A 17,357-nucleotide genomic window follows, 5' to 3' on the forward strand; every position below is an offset into this window, starting at 1 on the left:
TCCTTCAGATCAGCAGCGAGATTTAGAGTATCTCCCGTAGAGAGGGGATATAACAGGGTAAAACAGATATATCCCAATAAGATAAGGACAAAAATCTCAAATAGACGCAGGATAAAAAACACAGACAAGAGTTTCTGGAAATTGTGCTCTAGAAAGCTAGCCTGTTTAAAGGTAACTTGCCTGCCATCGTATGTTCCAACATATAAAGTTTAACCGTGAAGCATAAGAGACCGGTGCCGAAACAGATATAGTATCTATAGGCCTCGGTCACTGACTACCTGCTTCGAGGTTGTTGTTCGATTGAGATAACTGAGAAGACAGTAAGCGTGACGCTGATAGAATTGCAGTCACAGCTCCGAGCAGTTTCTTATATGTTCAACCTAAATTGGGCCATGCCGCATCGAATCCCGTATCGAACCCATGGAACCATGTTTCGTCAATGAAGGGCCATTGCAGCATTTCCGCTTCCAGATCATAAGAATCAAGTATTCCGTGATGACCTGGTGCAATATTCGGTTGACTATTGCGGATGATTCTCGGGTCCTCCTGTCCCGAATCAATCGCATCGGAAGACGCTGTCTCTCGCCTTCGCATTGATATGGATAAATCATGCCGAGGACGAGACGAACGGATGTCCCCATATTCATCTAGAGTTCCAGCGAGTGTGAGATGACTGGGACGCTCGCCGGAGAAGTGATTACTCTTAGCCGTTCGATAAAACTTATCCGCTTCCCGCACCGTTCGCCACTATGAACGCATTAGCAATTAAGATCGGGATATTGAGACTTCCAAACTTACCCAGCTTTGACCAACGGGCCAGTACTCGCAAAGACGTTCCAGATACGAAAAATTCGCTTTTCTTTCTTGTTCCGCCCTCTCACGCCCACCGGGATACCGAAGCGGAGAAACGGTGCCGTACATATTGATGTGGGCTGCCACAAAGACACTGAAACCAGCGTAGGGAGTGATCACTGGCGTCTCAGATGCTTCAAGCGCGGTTAGGACGCCATTGATATTTTGAGCGGCCTCGAAAAGCTGGTCGATGGCCTCTTCGCACCCGGTGAAGTCTCCAGTAGCGTTTATCCCTCGATCGGCGAAGGGCTTCGAACCAGAGAGAACGGAGTCACGATGGAGGAAAAGAATACTGCAATCATGTTTTAGCACCTGTTGGCAATGTGATCGGATAAAATCTACCTCATAAAGTAAATCAGGTTGATATAGGCGAAAAGCTCACCGTACCCTAAAGCAACATGGGCCTGAGCGCTGGTTGCAGGGTATCGAACTGTGATATCTTGCAAGGACCTCCATTCGTCAAGCTCTTCTTTTAGGGTCCGCCATGTCAATTGTGGTGACGACAAGACACTAGGTGATGATGTGCGACCTCGGCGGCTTTCGTTTGCAAACCGCAAAATACGGACGAAAATATCAAACCCACGAGTCACTATCGTCAAACCTCGATCGATCGTCAAGTCCGAAGAGAGCAGCGAATGTCGATTCATATTTGCTGGCATTAGTCGAGACGTGGTACGGCGGCCGAAATTAAAATCCTGGTCGCTGATGGGGAGGGGAACGGAGATTTGGCGAAATGACAGAGCAAAGTGCTGACGAGCACCTGAGCTTAGCTCGCAGTCCTGAGCAAAACAGCACCAGTACGTCCGAACCAACTGCTCATATTGGATTTGTGACGCGTGGAATTCTTCCGGGTTATGTTCCATGCTGTCGTCCGCGGTCTTCAAAAGGGATTGGATCATATACGTCGCCATGCCTGGAGAAAGTCAATCGCCGTCGATCGGAATGGTTTAACAGCATCAGCCTACCACTGTACATCCATGCTTTGTAAGGACGACCTGAACCCCACTCATAGAATGTGACCATGACCAGAGACTGAGCCAGGTATAGTGACGGTGCCTCGAAGACTCGACTTGCCAACTGAGTGCGCGCATAATCAGCGTAAACACTTTCCGGCTCAAGAGGATGGCCTTTCATGAAACGCGCGCACAGACACAGCATGGAGGCCACAAAGACCGGGTCCACGGCTGCCACATTATTTGACACATCGGCAATGAGCGTAGGATAATGGAGGAAATTGGCGACGGGGAATTTCTTCCGGTAGGTGTCACAGGCGCTCACGACAGTGGCTGCCGGAAGGGAGGCGATGGGGTTGGCAGGAGCACATCGGCAGGTCTGCTCCGCAGAGGGCTCTGCAATTCTCTCTGGAAGGACTTCCGTCGATCGCGATGAATGGCTCTCTCTTCGTTGAACCCGAAATGAATCTTTCTTTGGCTTGAGTGGAGAAGATCGTGGATCGGTCAGGACGCAGGACGATTGACCTAGACGGTCGCAACGTCGACAAGGCGGGTGGCCCTCATGGACGCACTTGACCTTGGCTTGTCTAGCACAATGATCAGCGGTGATCGTTTACAATGAATGGAATCTCCCTACCGACAGGCATCACACGAAATTGACAAGCGCATTATTGTCCATTGGATCTTCGGTCGGGAATGTCGGGGAAAGTGCGAGGGAGCGTCGGGAATGAGCGGAAATAACAGGCTGCTTAGTCATGCCAGTCACCAAGGGCACGTGCCACTATCCATTTTGGGAAGTATATCCATTGGATTCACATCATCCGATCAGGTTGCATACTGCAATTGAAATTATCTCAAATAGGCCTAGCACTCTCATCTTGCCCACCAAGTCATCTTGTTCACCTAAATGGTATACCGGAAAAACGAAGCATAATCGCCCCTCTCCCTCTCTGCCATTCTCTCTTCCTCAGTATACTCCCCCGGAGCCTTGGGGTTCTCCCGATCACGCCTGGCATTCTCGCGGCGCAAATAAATCGTCATAAAAAGACACAAGACGGTGCTCATTGACAGCGTGGCAATAAGAGTTCCGTGGCCCGGGTAAAAATGCGGCGAGTCCTTACTCTGGTAGATGAAGCTGGAGACGACGCCACCCAGGTTCCCGAATCCAACGTGCATCGCGATTCCTACGCCGCGCTTCACTGAGCCTCCGATATTGTTGCCGTTCCATGCTACACCCTGCGGTACGTTGGGGTAGATGCCGGTAGCCGCGAAGAAGGTACCAGCGTATTTCACACCAGTGTTGTTAGAGGCGATCAGCATTATGAAGCCAATGATTCTGGTTCGTGGGAGTTAGTTTAGGGCTTGGAAACGAGTGCTATAGGGTGAGAGACGTACGCGACTATGTTGAAGAATATCATGTATATTCCACGCTGGCCCTGCCGATCAGCCAGGAACCCGCCTCCAATACAGAAGACGCAGGCCACGGCATACGGAGGCACGGTCATCAACTGGGCCGTGGTATTGGAGTACCCAAGGGTCTTGACGATAGTGGGTAGGAAGAGCGAGAATGAATAGAGAGGCGTGTAGATGCCGATGGTGATGAACATGTGGACCCAGATTTTCCAATCGCGGACGGCGTCCCAGAAGTATTTTAGGTTGAATTCGTCGGCGAGCGAGCTGCGGTCTTCACTGAGACGGCGCTGAACTTCGCTTCTCTCTTCTTCGGTGAGGAATTTGGCTGTGTCGGGGTAGTCGTTCATGATGAAGAACGCGGCGATTGCTGCATTTAGGTCAGTTCCAGTTCAAGTCTATATAAAGCCAACATACCAACAGCAAAAGTGACCAGTCCTTCGATCATGAAGATCCAAGCCCAGCCGGCCTTGCCTCCGAGGCCGTCCATTTCGACGATGCCTCGCGCAAGGAGTCCACCAAAGGCACCAGCTGCTGTGGCGGCGGAGAAGAAGATGGCCATGCGCAGGCCGCATTCGTGTCGTTTATACCACATTGTGATGCTAGGAAGGTCAGTGGAGGCCTTGAATGTTAGGAACAAACTGACTAGAATGTAACTCCTGGGAATAGTCCACCTTCAGCAATACCAAGAGCTGCTCTAGCGGCAAGCAGACCGCCGTAGTTGTTCACCAAGCCCATCAGCGAGCAGACTATACCCCATGCCAACATGATGATGGGTATCCACATGGCCGGTCGTGACTTTTTCATCATCAGGTTGGAGGGTATCTCAGCGGCGACGTAGAAAGGAAAGAAGATCGCGAGTGCAACCTGGGCCATCAGCATTGGAATGTCATATGGAATTTCAGACATACATTGTAGTTCAGTCCGGACATCCCCAAGTCCTCTTCCAGCCCAGCAAGACGCGCATTTCCAATGTTCGTTCGATCGAGGAAGCTCAGCCTGTGATGGTCAGTCAAGTGGCATATTCTTTGGCGGCAAGAGTCTCACAGATAAAGAAAGGCAAGCCATGGAATCAAGACCCAGTCGATCTTCCTGATCAGTTGCTTTGTAGCCTTCTGGTCATATCCAACCGCCTGGACGGCTCCGACCTCTGAGTCCTTACTGCTTGCACTCTCAAGAACAATCTTTTTATCATCCATGATGTAAGCGTCAGCGTAAGCATAAGATTCCTAAGGCAATGGATCCCCCATAATCCCTAGACCAAGGCTTCCAATTTATACAGTCCGACTCAGCCGCCCACCAAAGTGGAGAAATCCGGGGTCATCATTCACTCCTACCTGGGAAACAGATAGCTCAATTGAATGTCTGGCCAATTGCACACGAGAGGACTAGCTCGGACTATCCGCTGGAAATTTAGGCTCAAAGGAAGGGATATCCCTTCCACCATAGGTGCTGCCAAGTCCAGCACGCGAGTCCTCCAGGCAGTCTGACCCTGCTTTCCTGCTTATCTTTGGCCTTGGCGAGTTGCAGGTCCTATCGGGCAGTTAGGGCTAATGGAGCTGGGCTGTAGGAGGTGGAGGCTATTGGACGCGCATGTTGCCATCTTAAACCCTGCTTGCTGGCGTTTACGGCCAAGTCTAGGCGGGGTAGGCCAGGTCCGACTTGGAACTGTCATTTCCACTTCTTCCCCTGTTTTATGCGGGGACCCCGGACTTGTGGACTTGGCGCACTTCTCATCGCGATTTGCTTCTGTTTTCTTTGGGACACATAGCGCAACCCCCCTGTCTGGGTTTATTTCTTTGACCCCGGGACATTGCATCGTCCTATTCCTACTAACAGATGAACTAGACATAATTAGAGAACCTGTCCTACGTGAACCCAATACATGCAAACCCTCTCCCGCAAATAACGCAATTTACCGACCCGAATCTCAGTCCGCTCTTGGCCGGAGGCTGAGACCCTTGGCAATCTTGGAAGCTGATGTCTTTGAGCCACGTTCGAGTGTCTTAGCCTAAACCGGTCCAATCAATACTCGATTTAGGGCATCTGATGCCGACAGGCTCCCAACTGCCCACTCGTCCTTTTCCAACCACGCTCAGGATGAGATCGATACCAAGAACACCTACCGCCAATTGTCGCCACCCATTTGTCGCTTATCCTAGAATACGAGGTTCCATGGAGGAGGTCCGGAGGCCATGATGTTTTCAAAGCTGCTCGATATTCCATGTGTCCGCGAAACTTCTCCAGTGTTTTATTGAGCGCCATTGGCAAGGATATGCTCTGTTCGCACCTTGACCATACTACCGAGAATAGAATGGACCTGGACAGTTCGCCTCCATTTACGGAGCACTTGTTTTCTATCTCACCCCTTTTTAATATAAGCGCCTCAGGCCCAATGTATGCACGCCCATGTGACATATCACTTTGCGAAAACTCGTGCCCGTTACACGACGCTAACCATAATAATCAGTGAGAAGATACTTCTTACAAAGACTTGCTATGTATTCCTTTCTACCGAACAAAAAAAAGTTTATAATTCAAGACCAAGCACGGTGGCGGCCGTTTCCTGAGGTCAAAACACGTATCCTTCTGCCAGCTCCCCCTTTCTTGTTCTGAACCTTTCAGAAAAGTGGCTGATACCAAGCCATAATGAGGTCCAATTAATTGGCTTATTAAACCCAACAAATGAAATCTTTATGAAGTTTGACTTCCGGAGGAAAGGATCTATCTGTGTTTGATTGCAATACAGCCCGAATGATAATTACTAGCGACGATGAGAGGTGTGGTCTGTGGGAAAGAATTTGGGTTCTGTTTTCACCTCCCTCTCTGGAAGCATTGCTGATAGTGATGCGGCTTTAGCTTTTAGCAACTTTGTTTGCATGCTCCCTTTCTAGGGAGCCACTGCGCCTGGATGGACTCGGGGCTTTGGATTTCTCTTTTTTCTGGCTTACGATGAGTATTCAGTGAAGATTCCAGATAATCTTTTACAAGATCGACTGTTCAATATGTATTGACCTACTAACTAACTATGTCTACTTGCTCTGAATAAGCCTGCTTATTACAGAAAAACGCATAAAAGTCATATGAAATATCATGTAAGCAACGCACAGTTTTATGCAATATTCGCCTGGTGAAAGTGCCAAGAATTTGTACCCTGTGACAATCTACAACGAACTGCGAAAGACTCCTGATGAAATTGGCCATGTTGATGATGTCTACCCTCCCTTCTAACATACAAAAGAGAAAGCGAAAGCAGAGCAGTTGTCCTGGTTTTGATGTTCTCTGCAAAGCATTTAATTCTAACAGCCGAACAGGAAATATTTTCAAGATCCGCAGTAGTCCTTCGGGATTCTATATTTTGTTTCCATCGACTCCAACTACACGCCACCATGAACGGAAGGTTTCACCGTCCCAGGAAGAGTCCCATTTGCCTTGAAATAGCGCCAATCGCGAATACACACGAAGGACAACAAACCGGCGAGACCACTGCGACGGAAAAAAGTTAGCATATTCATTCCCTTAGTCAAATTCAACAACTGAAGGTGAGTTAGGCAATTCGGGGTCCTTACCATAAAATTATAGTCAGAGTCGCTATAATTCCGCCCAGCGGACAACTGCTCCCACTACAGGAGCCGGCGGTGCTCATACAAGTGATAATAAAGAGGGCGAACCAAAAGATGGTGTCGATGATGTTGAGAATCATATACGCTTTAGGGCTGGCCCATCGTTTTAATCGATTGGCGTGGGCTGTCAGGATCTGGTATGCCATGAAGACAGCCGATTTGACACACTGTTATAGTGGAGTTAGCACATTCTGATCTATTTTTCGCATTGTCTACTTGAGTGCAGCTTGATTGGAATGAACTCACTACTGCTACTCCCCATGTATTAGATCGAGTCGGCGGCGTTCCCTTATTGGCTAACCGTGCAATGATGAGAATGAAATTCAATAGAAGCAGGACACCAATGACTATATGAAGCCGGAACTTGAGTTGAGGGCTGTTGTAGATGGAGAGATCAATCATGGTGCTGGGTCTTTGAGATGAATGCGCGAAAAACAAGTAAGTAGGCCAGGAAACGATAGATGACATGAAATGTATGGCCAATATTTGAGAATTATTATCGCAAAGTTCATTGTTCAAAGACATTGCAGATGGAGTTAAATAGTATTCCCTACCCCGACTTATCTTGTCTGCCTGAACAATCGCCATTCTTGGCCGTACTCGTTTAGCCATACAAACAGAGCAAGATGTCCCCTGCCGCAAGGTGACACACAGCCTAGTTTCGAATAAACAAGCGAATATCGCGAACCGGCTTCCACGATTCGCTATTCACGGGGTTCTAGGTAATGGCCCAAAAATCGTTGCTATCGTGATCCGCTCGCTTTCGTACCTCTATCCGTTTTAGGACATCTGTACGACTATACGAAGGACAGGATCCGAATATAATGGCGGCTTGCCGCCCGAGGCGACCGATCTTACTTCTAGAACTGACAGCTCTCGTGTTCTATCACAGCCGCATCCGATCCAAGGTGTGGTTTTCGCTGGTTCCATGGAGCTTTCGTCTGCTTCATAATACTTCACGACGCAAAGAGAACAACCGACCAGGCCGCCTGTTACAATTTGAAGGGCGTCATTGACATTTTCTAAGAAAAGAACGCTAAACGACTGACATTACATGCGAAGTTTGAAAGACAAATAAGGCTCAAGAACTATAATGGATATCGGACGCACCCCACGACTTAAAAGATCAATTTACTAACCGTCCTCAATCAGTTAATCAGGTCTACAAATCGACCTCATCGATCGCAAAAACTATCATTTTCCACCCAGAAGACCCATGCGGCCACCGTTTGCTGGGCACGAAGCCGGACGAGCAGACTATCAATGCAAACCAAGTCGACAGATGATCACTCCCATTGCTCCTGACGTAGCCCAGCTGCACAAAGATCCAGCTTTATCAGTCCGAACCGTGAGGCAGGTAAGAGAAAGTCAATAAGGACTGGAACCGAAAATGAATTGCTAAATGGTTCGTGAAAGGTCGCGGTGAAGGTTGGCTCAAGAAGCCTACTTAGTCTATCCAGGAAAGATCCAATCGGTCCAAGGCAAATCGGCAGAAATTGACTCTCATGTTTTACAATGATCGCCGGTCTTCGAGCTGTAACGTGGGGAAGCCCTGACACTGGTCTGCATGCAAGAAATCACTCACCTTTATGGATATAGTGAACGTTCACTTCAAACTTGACAGGGGATGGAGAGACATATTGAATGGTGGACTAGTTCAACCACCTTTCAAAGTTCTTAGGTGTACTCCAGGTATTGACAGCAATGATTAAGTGGCATTGACGGCCATTCATCGTTCAATAGCCGTTGTTGCAACACATGTGACATCATACAGAGACATTGAATGCATGCAATGAACACCTGGAAGAGATATAAACCTGCATCACTGAATAGTATGAGTATCCTCGGTGTCCTTTCAACAAGCCTCGAGCAAGAAATTGAAAATGAGACATCCCTCCTCTCATGATATTCTTGACTCCCTTAGCCTTCACCAACGCCGCTCCCTTGAAGAGCGGACCGGTCAAATTCAACTTCATCTCCGATTGGAAAGTCCATGTTGACGACACGGACGCAGCAGAAACCGCCGGTTTTGATGATGATGACTGGAAGAAAGTGACCACACTGTATGCATAGAACGAAGACGACTCGTCAACAACCGCTGGAAGAGTCACACTAAGTGCAAAGTCCGGTTACCTCAAATCGGCCTGCTTTACATTGAAATCCAAACCGTTCAAATGCAAGGATACGTTGAGTGCCCAATTCCAGGAGCTGGTCTCTCTTAGAACCTCTTTCGGGGCCCCATTCCCCCAGGAGGGTTTAATACAACATCGCGCGAATTCGTTGAAGTATCCAATGCCACTGCTGGATCCGACAAGAACAATACCAAAGCCTCGTGCGATGATAATAAGAGAGCTCAGTGGTCCTCGGACGCAAATAGAGAATGTGCCCGGATGAAATATTCATGGGAAGCCCTGGCAGTGTTTCTCGGATGATACTGAAGCTCAATAACTTTCGGAACAAAGAGTACCCCATCGAAGTGGGTGTAGGTGACAATATTGCATGGAAGGGGGAACACCGGAGTCGCTGGGCTATGTGACAATGCCACAGTTGGAGACATCGCCACAACTTCCCTCGGCGTAGATGATAATTTGGGAGTGCTCGAGGTGGAGATGTGTACGCCGGCAAGATAATGGTGCTCTTGGATAATGATCTGTCGAATCAATATTGAGAGCCTTTCAATGCTCAAATACCCAACCAATCCGCTCCACAGCCAGCTATAATGAACATGTAGAATGAATGATTGCATCCCATGATCGTGGAAGTGGTAGAACGTGCATCAGTGCACTGCGAATCATCAATGGCATCAGAATGCGCATTGATGTCTAGGACGAATGCACTGAACAAATGTAATCAAAGATGGGTTGGTTTATCCAGGTGATCGGTGGATGAGAGTTGGAAATGTTCTTTAGACTTGTTCATAGTACATCCCCTGGGCCAAATACTTGGTTGACAGGCCAGCTTATATGCTCTTTCCAGTTCGAGTCTAATATATGCCAAATATCCCGGAGAACAGCACTGCCCCAAGATTGAATAAAGCAGTTTTCACGTGCCATGTGAAGGAAGGCGCAGTAGTGAGCATGAACTACCAGAGCAAAGGGTTCCCATTTCTGCACATTTTCGAGATATGCAGGTAAGGATCTGATAGCCCATCCTACCGCTAAAGTCATAGAGGTGGGTTCAAGATATGCGTACGGCAAGAGATCTTTCAGCGCCTGGATCACGCGTGCATATGTCGCGGTGTCATGATGTTCGCCGAGCCACGACGCTGAGTTCATGTTTGCAAGATGGTTGAGCGCCTCGGTTGTGGCATGGGGAATGTTGACGACAGGGCGAGAGATATCGAAGAGGGGAGCAAAGGTACTTTCTCGCAAGAAAGCCGAAGCAGTGCTTGTAATTTCCTGGACACCCCGGCATAGAACAAAGACATCGTTGAGTGCGCTTAGACTGGGTTTCTCGGGATCGGAACGTCCCGTGAGTGCAGATCCAAACGCAAAGGCAACTACCAAGCTAGCAAAGCCTAACATCGCCTTAGCGTTAGATGCATTGATATCAGAAAAGCTGGCGAGGAAGGGTTGAAGTGCTTGGCCCTTATGCGCCGCGGCTATGCCAAGCCAGAAGGCCTTCTGTTGCTCAGGTCTAGATAGGGAGAACTGCAGCGCGGACACCGCCAGGACACCATGCATCAGGAATGGGGTATGAAAGGCTTCCTCGACTATCAGGTCTCTCCATATATGTTTTGTTTCTTCGTTGCGGGTAAAGAACCGGTGAGTGTCTTTGTTCCATTGGACGATGAGCTCGAGTTGGTTCATGTTCAACGCAGTGGAGGCAACGGTGGGGTCATTATCAACACCAAATCGGTTCAGTATATCAAACGGAGCAGTGGTTGTATCGTACCGGTCTGGCAGACCGGGCTCTAGGGATTCCGTCTGTCTTTGACCTCTTCGGCGCAGCTTCCGCTCGGTGGCCCAGATGAGAGATGAATCGGTGTCATAGTCGCAGGTCTCCTTTCGGTTTTCGCAATTGGAACATAATGGTCGAGCCTCATCACACTGGCATCTTTGTCAGTACAGTATTGACAAATAAATCGCCCTTAATCACTAAAAAAAATAGGGAGCTATTCCATTCTCCCCGCTCTTGGGAACCGGAGAAAGCAGAAACACTAACCTTGACTCTTCGACGTTTGCAGGTCTTACAGCCATGCCGGGATTTCTGGTGGGGTCGGCGCAAAGCCATAACGGGCAATTGACCAATAATCCCTCAGGGATCAACAAGAAAGCATGATCAGCGTGGGACGCGATTTGTGGCCGTATCTGATCATTAACAGCAAGAGAGAGGCGCAGCATCAGTACCTAGGTAGAAAAGGGCGGCGAAGAAGACGACCGAGGGGATTAAACTGCCCGATCTTCCACTCCGCCTGTCAGACCGCCCTGTCGGCTAGTGCGCCTTTTCGGCCTTCATCACTTCCAAACTGACAATAGCCGAGACCACTAGCGACGCCTCGCTCCACCGAAGACCGCCACACCCTATCAGCATTGCACTTTCAAGATCCTTGACCCACCCGTGCAACCAGATCGAAGCCTTCATGCGGGAAACAGTACGAGTACGACGAGCAGACCCACTCGCCCGGTTCCCTCGGCCCTGGAAGATGGCCTCCTACAGCTCAACCCATCAACTCGGACCTCATGATTCTACTCCACAAGGACAAAATCCAGCCAGGGGTTAGATTCCCTGTGGCGCCAATCGTGGACGCGGTCTTTGCCTCCTTCCTCGTGACGCGAACACCTACTTCCGTATCTTTCGGAACACGCTTCCTCGTTTAAATATATATCCTCGATGACTGCCCTTGACAGAGCGCCTGTGTTTCACCACCCTTCTGGATCGTGCTGAGATCCTGTTGTCTTCCCCTGTTGCCACGCCGTGCGATTCTGCAACCATGCCTCTGGTTTCCATTTTTATCGTGGTCGCCATTTTATTGTGCCTGCACATTGGACGACCATGGTATCACAATTGGAGCCTGGCTAGGCAACTAGAGTTACCTTTAATAATAAGCCCTACCTCGTCTGGAGGCTTCCTATGGCGGTGTTTACAATATTTATCGAGACATGGTCTGCTGCCAGACCTCTTGGCAAATCTGGGCTTTATCAGACTATTGCAGCCTAACTGGGCATTCCGCGAAAAGTTTTCGATTTATCAAGAATATGGCACATGCTTCATTCTCGTGACACCAACCGGATGCGAGCTTTTCGTCGCAGACAGGGATGCTGCGAGGGATGTTCTTTCCCGTCGCAATGACTTTCCAAAACCGATCAAGTTGTTGGGTATGTTGATTCCATAACATCAGAAAACGCCCGAGCTAAATTAATCAAAGGTAAATTGGATGTTTTCGGGAAAAACGTATCATCGGTAAGACAGCAACCAGACATTGTTCATCCTATTTAAGAAGCTTTGAAATTGACGACAGCTTTTAGGTCGAAGGCACAGAGTGGAAGCGCCATCGCAGATTGGTTGCGAAAGCATTACACGAGAAGGTCAACGACGCTGTGTGGGCCGTGTCCGCCAAGCAAGCCATAGAAGTCTTGAGTAGCTGGACCAACGCTCAGTCCGTGCATACTACGCAGACCGATATGACAAGGCTCAGCTTGAACGTTCTTTTCAAAGCGTGCATCGATGTCAATGAAGACACTGAAGGCAATTCAGATAACACTGACTCATGCCAGCGTTACCTGACCAACTTTCTGAATGATATTACACGCCCTAAGCCTTTGGGATACCGAGCAAGTCAGAAAATGAAAGCTAACGCAAAGGCGCTTGGCAGTTGCCTGAAGCAGATAGTGGAAACCAGATTATCGTTTTCCAGCTCGAATTCTCAGGCCGATTTGCTGTCCTTCTTGCTCCACGCCGCAGAAGAGAATGGCTTGGCCAACAGAGAGATTACGGGAAACCTGTTTATGGTAATGTTCGCTGGACACGAAACTACTGCTAATGCCTTGGTTTACATCATCTACCTTCTGGCTATTTTCCCTTCTTACCAGACCTGGGTAACCGAGGAGGTTGATCGCTTGTTCACCGAAGAAGGCCAAGTGGACTATAGTCAGTCTTATACCCGCATAGTTAGACTGCGGGCTTTGTTGGTAAGATTGTCTTCATTGCTAACATATCCACGGAGGTAGTCCAATGCTAAGGTTGAAATTAGTACGAAACCCTGAGGCTCTACGGCGCTGTGCCCACCATTTTCAGAGACACGAACAGCCACAATCAATTGATTCACCTGTCTGGAAGACGAATTGTTGTCCCAAGAAATACTCGAGTCAACATTAGTGCCATTGGTTTGCATACAGACCCTGAATTCTGGGGTTCTGACTGCCACGCTTGGAGACCCAACAGATGGATTGATCAGACAAAAATTGCATCGGATCAGGAGACGATCTGCTCTTCGAAAACAAATTCACTGTTTGCGTGGTCCATGGGCTCACGAGTATGCCCGGGACAAAAGTTCTCACAGGTCGAAGTCTTATCGGTTCTTCTCCATTTGCTCCGAAGACACCGTGTTGAAATCGTTCCTCGACCTGGCCAGGATATAAAAGAGGCCCAAAAACAGGCCTATTCCCTGGTAGAAGAAAGCAGAGTACTGCTCACATTACACATTCCACGCGCTGATTCGGTGAATGTTAGGTGGACAAAGCGATAAAATATGATCTCCATTTCCTCTGCGAATATAATTTCTTCCTACTATGAACTGACAGCCCAACTGGGATCCTACTGCTCACTAAAGCCGTTTGTGCGCCACGCTACTTCAATGCAGAGCAGAAGGCGACTCTCAAAAGAAGAGGTAATCGTGTTGTCGAACTAGGTCAGTAGAGCATGTCTTGAGCAAATAGTTAGAAGGTGGTAAAGAGAAATGGGAAGCCACTTACATATTCCATCCACGGTACGTTGATAGATCCGTCTATCTGTTTATCCTTTTCACACCATACTTGGTTTAGAAGCTGCATCATTGCAATATGTTGAAAGCCAGTGGACTTCTTGATCTCAGCAATGCATAGATCGACATATCTCTTCTGATGAGGGATCGAGGTCTCCGAACCGGCAATAAACAAAGGGAACAGAAGGCGCTTAAACCACGGCGACTCAGTTGGTATGGAGGCCGAGGCGTCCAGGATCGAAGTAACAGAGACCTGAATTCGTGGGTCATCGCATGGAATTGCTTGTGTGTCTGGAAAACGTAACACTCGGATTATGCAGACATGGCGATATGCCTCGGCAAGCACCTTCCAGTGACTGGATCGAGTCGGGTATGATGCTTCTTCCGGATTTCACTGGCCGAAGAATGTTTCGGCTTCGTCAAGAGTGGCTTGAAATAGATCCAGCCCGATGGATCCATTCATGAACTCCTTTGCCGCTGCTAGGACGCCGCCGATGTTATAGAGGAGTTCGACTGGGCATCCCACTAGTGTTTCGAAACTAAAATATTCCGTTTCCAAAATAAATTGGCGGACACTATCACTGTACGTCATTTTCTCAGCGCCACTGAAGCCTCGGAGAACATCAAGCCTGTGACAAACAATCAGAATAAAACTGAGAATAGACTGGTAGGTATATCTTACCAAACCAACGCCGAAAGAAGGAATGTGATTCGCGGCGATGCCAAAGCCTCTGGCCGATGACATAGCTTTCCACAAACAAAACCCGCCCCAGTGAGATGTACGCCGTGCGATGAAATCCCTGACTCGCAGACCTGCAGCAATATTAGCATATTGCGAGATATTAATTTGTTTACGTCTGCTATGGTGGCAAGATGAAGGACTCACGTCATGAAGAACAAGTAAAAGAACGGTGGCAAGAATAATGTCTTCTTCCTCACCCGCCAGACACGACAACTCTTCTTTCAACAACAGCGAACTCAGCGACTGTAAAGCAGACAATTGATGCTCTATCATTGTTGTGACACTCAGTCCTGCATGCTTATGACTCCCAGACTTCACAGCATGGCAGGAACTCAGAGCAAGCACCGCATGAAGAATCCCAAGGCTCCGATATGCTAAAGGGAGAATGAAACTCCGAAAAAGATTTTCCACATTCTCTGCGTCGATCACCAGGGCATTACACACGGTCTTATCAACTGTCTCTCATTAGCATCACCATAAGAACGGGGACTTGGATGTGAAGCGACTCATACAATATAGGAGAAGATCCTGATTTTCGCTATCTTCAAGTAGATCACCAATTGTTGTTTCTGCCGATATTCCGGGGTTTCTCGACTTGCTCGACGCAGATTCTGCTTGCTGTTCAGTCGCAACTGGTTTCCGGACTGACCGTTTTGACCTCCTATGGGGTACTCTTGCGATGGGATCTAGAGACCTCTTATCTGCAAGAAAACACGGTTAATGAAAGCGGGCCCTCAGCGAGGAAAATCAATCATGTGGTTTCTTTACTAGGGCTGGCCTCATTAGAGGGACTTGACTCGTTATTTGGTCCAGGGACGCGGGAGAGTTGGTCCTGCATGAACTGGTACCGGGGAGGGTATCCCTCACAGTGCAGTCCTTTGACACGGCACCTTTCGCAGGATGGACGCGCCCGATCACATTTTCGACACTTCTTCCGGCAGGTGCCGCAGGCAGGGTCTTGTAGGAGATTAGATCATACTCGGTTCTGGAGAAGGATCATGTTGATATTGACCTACTTGTCCTAGGAAACATGCCCGACATGGTGTTTATTCGGGACGGGACGCATTTCGCATGTCGAGGAACGGGGAATTGCAACAAAGACGGCGTGGAAGATGTTTCTACTTACGGGACATCGGCTGCTAGTGATGGAGAACCGAGAGGGGATTGCGGGGCCCTAGGTGGCGCCTATTGGCTGATAATAGGTGGTCATATCATATATTGGGACGCTAGGTCTATTGCAAAACTAGGAGTGGACATGTCTAGCATTACGAAGTTCCCGTCGGCGCAAAACGAATGTCTAGAATACGAGCAATCCTCCAGTCCCACTGATAACACTTCCGGTCACCCACCGACTTTCCTCTGAGCACAGAAAACTATCGTGACGTCAGAATTATGATAGCCCGGGTTATCAACATTTTTGATTCAACTAACCTGACCAATGGTGCAATGTCATACACCTCCACTATCCGTGCTTCGGCCGGTGTGCTCTCTATCATGGGCTGTAATGCCTCCTTGAACTCCGCGGCGCTGGCATGAAACTGATCCGTAGCTATCGGACTCGGGCTAACACAGTTGACGGTGATCCCCTTCGACTGGCCCAGTTCAGTGGCCCAGACCCGCGCGAAAGACTCCATTCCAGCTTTTGTCGCCGCATATACCGAGGTTTGGGCTACGCCCATGCGAGCGGCCGCAGATGTGATCAGAACAATTCTTCCCCCTCGTGACATATGGGGAACAGCGGCCTGAGTCAAGAATAGAGGAGCTAGACAACCGAATGTCGCCAACGGTTAGCAATTTGAATGAAATGCCCAGGGCTGCGTGAATCTCACCTTTCAAATTTACGCCCATCTGCTTGTCGAAGAACTCATCCGTGATGTCTGAGAGGTAGCAATCATCCCCATCTCCTGCATTATGTACCAGAATATCAATCTTCCCGCTTGGACTCGCTGCCACTGCCGTGTCGACGAGCTCCTGGCGATATGTCGCAGATGTGATATTAGCCCGAACAAGGATTCCCTTCCCCTTGGAGCCTGTTTGCTCAATTGCATCGACCACATTTGCTGCTGCCTGCCGAGACCCTTCACTCGAACAGGTGATGACAACAGTTGCACCTCTGCGACCGAGCTCTAGACCGATGGCAGCACCGATACCTCTGTCAACAGTTAGTCTCTGAATGTCCTTGAACAATGGGGCGACTTTCTTACCTGGAGGATCCTGTTACGATCGCTGTCTTGCCGACTAGGTTCGTCGACAAACTGGGTGAATTGTTCGACGCCATACTGGTATGTTATGAAGAACGCAATCGGAATTCGAAAATGAAATAAATCTTGTTGAGTGTTCTAACTTTGAGTACAAAAAGATTGTCAAAGATCAAAGCTATTTATACCTGGTGCTGATGTTTCTTGGGCCCTACGAAATACCATGATGATTGGGGATGAAATCAGTTCCCGATTCGGAAAACAACTCAACTCCCCGAAAACCGTACGAGACCCACCAAGTAGAGTCTACCATGGACCTCCCCACTCTCGAGAGAAGATGGACCACTTCCTGTGCGGAGTATGGTTTATCGCATTGAACAGATGCCTGTGAGAGTTCGGGGAGTCTACGTCACCTTCATAGCTGATGCCTCGGCTCAATATGGACGGTGGCTATAATGACTAAGAGTCTGATGATCAATCCAGCATTCAACCCAAGTTGAAGTCCGTTGGAGCTTATCTAATTGATCTGTTTGCAAGCGCGCCACCAGTGAAGCCGAAATTCGTCTCAAACTCTCAAAATGATCCCAAGCAGCAGGAACACCACATTCGTAAACTACATATGGACCCAAGAAACGATACTTAAGGAATTTCAGGCTA

General features: G+C 48.7%; 5 protein-coding genes across 5 annotated transcripts; 1 reads left to right on the plus strand and 4 right to left on the minus strand.

Moving 5' to 3' along the window:
* Positions 1 to 375: 375 nt before the first annotated feature.
* On the minus strand, positions 376 to 4,414 carry KD926_000200 (transcription factor domain-containing protein; the record flags this gene model as incomplete). The annotated part of the gene is made up of 10 exons (XM_053104133.1): positions 376 to 747; positions 799 to 1,144; positions 1,195 to 1,765; positions 1,818 to 2,392; positions 2,782 to 3,141; positions 3,201 to 3,585; positions 3,633 to 3,817; positions 3,862 to 4,082; positions 4,127 to 4,214; positions 4,263 to 4,414. The coding sequence occupies 10 exons, from the start codon at positions 4,412 to 4,414 to the stop codon at positions 376 to 378; spliced, it is 3,255 nt and encodes a 1,084-aa protein (XP_052952533.1).
* Positions 4,415 to 6,592: 2,178 nt separating this feature from the next.
* Positions 6,593 to 7,240, minus strand: KD926_000201 (uncharacterized protein; the record flags this gene model as incomplete). The annotated part of the gene is made up of 3 exons (XM_053104134.1): positions 6,593 to 6,701; positions 6,785 to 7,005; positions 7,085 to 7,240. 3 exons carry the CDS (start codon positions 7,238 to 7,240, stop codon positions 6,593 to 6,595), a joined length of 486 nt encoding a protein of 161 aa, XP_052952534.1.
* Positions 7,241 to 9,753: 2,513 nt separating this feature from the next.
* Positions 9,754 to 11,181, minus strand: KD926_000202 (Zn(II)2Cys6 transcription factor; the record flags this gene model as incomplete). Its single annotated transcript, XM_053104135.1, has 2 exons — positions 9,754 to 10,887; positions 11,032 to 11,181. The coding sequence occupies 2 exons, from the start codon at positions 11,179 to 11,181 to the stop codon at positions 9,754 to 9,756; spliced, it is 1,284 nt and encodes a 427-aa protein (XP_052952535.1).
* A 759-nt stretch (positions 11,182 to 11,940) lies between these two features.
* KD926_000203 (cytochrome P450 monooxygenase) lies at positions 11,941 to 13,526 on the plus strand (the record flags this gene model as incomplete). The annotated part of the gene is made up of 5 exons (XM_053104136.1): positions 11,941 to 11,943; positions 11,994 to 12,156; positions 12,207 to 12,241; positions 12,307 to 12,969; positions 13,032 to 13,526. 5 exons carry the CDS (start codon positions 11,941 to 11,943, stop codon positions 13,524 to 13,526), a joined length of 1,359 nt encoding a protein of 452 aa, XP_052952536.1.
* A 625-nt stretch (positions 13,527 to 14,151) lies between these two features.
* KD926_000204 (putative short-chain dehydrogenase) lies at positions 14,152 to 16,780 on the minus strand (the record flags this gene model as incomplete). The annotated part of the gene is made up of 9 exons (XM_053104138.1): positions 14,152 to 14,389; positions 14,443 to 14,573; positions 14,647 to 14,957; positions 15,015 to 15,203; positions 15,351 to 15,487; positions 15,852 to 15,875; positions 15,934 to 16,264; positions 16,332 to 16,654; positions 16,707 to 16,780. 9 exons carry the CDS (start codon positions 16,778 to 16,780, stop codon positions 14,152 to 14,154), a joined length of 1,758 nt encoding a protein of 585 aa, XP_052952537.1.
* Between the last annotated feature and the right edge of the window lie 577 nt (positions 16,781 to 17,357).

The sequence above is a fragment of the Aspergillus affinis genome (assembly GCF_023601865.1).
Source record: "Aspergillus affinis strain CMG 70 chromosome Unknown NODE_105_length_128453_cov_87_050859, whole genome shotgun sequence".
Taxonomy (NCBI): Eukaryota; Fungi; Ascomycota; class Eurotiomycetes; order Eurotiales; family Aspergillaceae; genus Aspergillus; species Aspergillus affinis.